The 2,219-nt window shown below is 52.9% G+C and overlaps 1 protein-coding gene across 1 annotated transcript in view; it reads right to left on the bottom strand.

The window, feature by feature from the left end:
- Window positions 1-1,142: 1,142 nt before the first annotated feature.
- The window catches only part of Pmar_PMAR010644 (ubiquitin-conjugating enzyme e2, putative), a gene marked incomplete at both ends in the record, with an annotated part of 4,011 nt that continues 2,934 nt past the window's right edge, over window positions 1,143-2,219 (bottom strand). Inside the window, 6 exons of the mRNA XM_002776441.1 lie at window positions 1,143-1,212; window positions 1,254-1,424; window positions 1,466-1,593; window positions 1,632-1,682; window positions 1,731-1,860; window positions 1,908-2,038. Coding sequence (XP_002776487.1) covers window positions 1,143-1,212; window positions 1,254-1,424; window positions 1,466-1,593; window positions 1,632-1,682; window positions 1,731-1,860; window positions 1,908-2,038 — 681 coding nt within the window. The remainder of the gene's footprint in view (window positions 1,213-1,253; window positions 1,425-1,465; window positions 1,594-1,631; window positions 1,683-1,730; window positions 1,861-1,907; window positions 2,039-2,219) is intronic.

The raw sequence follows: 2,219 nt of genomic DNA, 5'->3' as shown, positions 1-2,219 counted from the left end.
GGCCTCACATCCTCAATGCTGGTAGTCCAAACCACTACTCCACGGCTCGTATCAGCTGTTCCAATGCCTACGTCGACTGTCTGAGTCTTCCCAGCAATACCAACCTGGCTTACATTCGGTGACGGGTGTGTGGTATGGTGAATGCAGGCAGCTAGCCCCGAGGTAGCCAGCCAGACTCTTGGCAAGGCGCTGGGTGGAGCCTTCCGACCCTGGTAGGCCGGCAACAAACACAACTCCTCGAGGGGACGAGAGCTCAGCGCACGAGGGCAGCGTGAATCGCCTGAAGTAACGACAGCTGCACCCCCGTCTCCGGGGGGGGGGGGGGGTTCGACGCGTCACCTGTATAGATTAGCCTCTACTAAAGGCTGCTCTCCGCTCTTCCCACTTCTTAAAAATCTCGCCACCTGAGCCCGATGGGAGAAGCATGGTAGATGCATTTACACTCACCTCGATAGGCAGATCGCCGATATCCTTTACTCCAATACTGATACCACGCTCTCGCCACAACTGCATTACTCGAGATGGTGATGGCAGGTAGTCGTCGGGCTCGTCTGTGGATTGCAGGGAAGGATGTACAAGCTCAAACACGAGGAGATACTGGCCCTCCATAGACATGGTCAGCCACGGCCTGACGAGGAACTATATCAACTGCTGGAGTTGTTCAATGGCAACCGAGGCAAGCACGTATGGGAGATTCACATTGCATATCAGCTCGTGAAGAATTGAATCAAGTTGATATTGACGAGGTCTCCTCCAAGGAAGAAAATATGTCAGCACATGGAAACGATATACTACAAAGCTGCCACCACACGAGCAAAACTCCTTGTTAACAGAAGCAGATAGCACCTCCCCTCACAGTGATAGTATACCACACCATACTGAATTTAGCCCAAGCCTACCCGCCAGTTCCAATGCCATCGATTAGACACAGAGACGAGTCGTTATCAATTTTCACCAGGAGCACTCTGGAGCCGTCACCACTCAATGCGAACCCGTTACTGTATCTACGATATGGGGAAGATCTTCGACTAGCTCTGCACTGTTGCTGTCCAAATTCAAAATGGAAGTCCTTGGGAGTAGCGTGAGCCCACCAGCGACATGAATATTCACTTTTGCTCTCTACCATCAGCTCGCCGCCCACCCTACATGTTCATCTTCCCATACGTGATCCCAACACGAGCCAGGAGAGATCTCTTCGAGGCGTGGCATTTCCTGACGGACCATTCTAGCCATAAATACCCCTACCACTTCACCATAATCCGATCCTCGAACGACTTGTGACGTCAGGAGGTGCAAACTCGAGTTCTCCAAGACTCTTCGTCGCCCTCGACTCGTCGCTGGAGGTCTCTTTATTGTTCATAGTCTTCCCTGCCATGTTGAGCAAGAGGCGACCCATACGGACCCCTCGGTGCTCCGATAGGAACCTGCAGACGAGACTGTCGTCTTCGCCACGCATTTGCCATACCTTGCGGCATCATCCTCTACTGCACACTTCTCCCTAATCTGCGACCTCGAACAGCTCCAAGATAGAGGCGTCAATTGCGACATCCTGTCAGTGGTGACGGCGATCACGTCCTCTCCCCCATCTCGGAACTAACAACGCTACCGTCCTCACACGTGGCCGCTACTACCATGTAGGTATCCCCATAGACGACCGTTATGTCTTTGCTCGTGACGACTGCCTATCATACTGGGCAGTGGGACTCCAGCACTACTCGAACGCCAACTACCGATATAAAAGCGCAAGTAATCTCAGCTCCTTCCGGCCTCCTCTCCGAAGTTGATCCGAATGCATCAATCCAATCAACCTTCACCCCGGCAGCGCTGCCTTCGCCATTACCGATAGCCCCAGCAACATCTCTGATCCAAATCACCACTTCACCACTCATAGGAAGGACTCTTCTGACCGGACTAGTCGAATAGCTTCCATTGTCATGGACTCAATCTCTTCTATGTCGTCATCAGACGTATCGTGGGACGGCAAGAGGTATGTCCGTGCGCAGGCGATGCGAGTTTCTGGATGAACTCCTTTCCATACCTGCATCACTATATTCAATCCATCTTCAACCCATATCTCCCACACCATGTAGCCTCCCCTTCCCTCCTTGTAATCCCCAACCCCCCCAAAACCCTCTCTCAGAGCAAGCGTTTCGGTGCCCACCCAAGAACCCGGAACCAGCCGCCTTGCCCTGGCCGAACCAATCTCATCATCTCCCGTT

The sequence above is a fragment of the Perkinsus marinus genome (genome assembly GCF_000006405.1).
Source record: "Perkinsus marinus ATCC 50983 genomic scaffold scf_1104296953396, whole genome shotgun sequence".
In the NCBI taxonomy this organism is placed as follows: Eukaryota; Perkinsozoa; order Perkinsida; family Perkinsidae; genus Perkinsus; species Perkinsus marinus.
The sequence above is the reverse complement of the archived record's forward strand: the minus strand, read 5'-3'. Positions and strand labels throughout refer to the sequence as shown.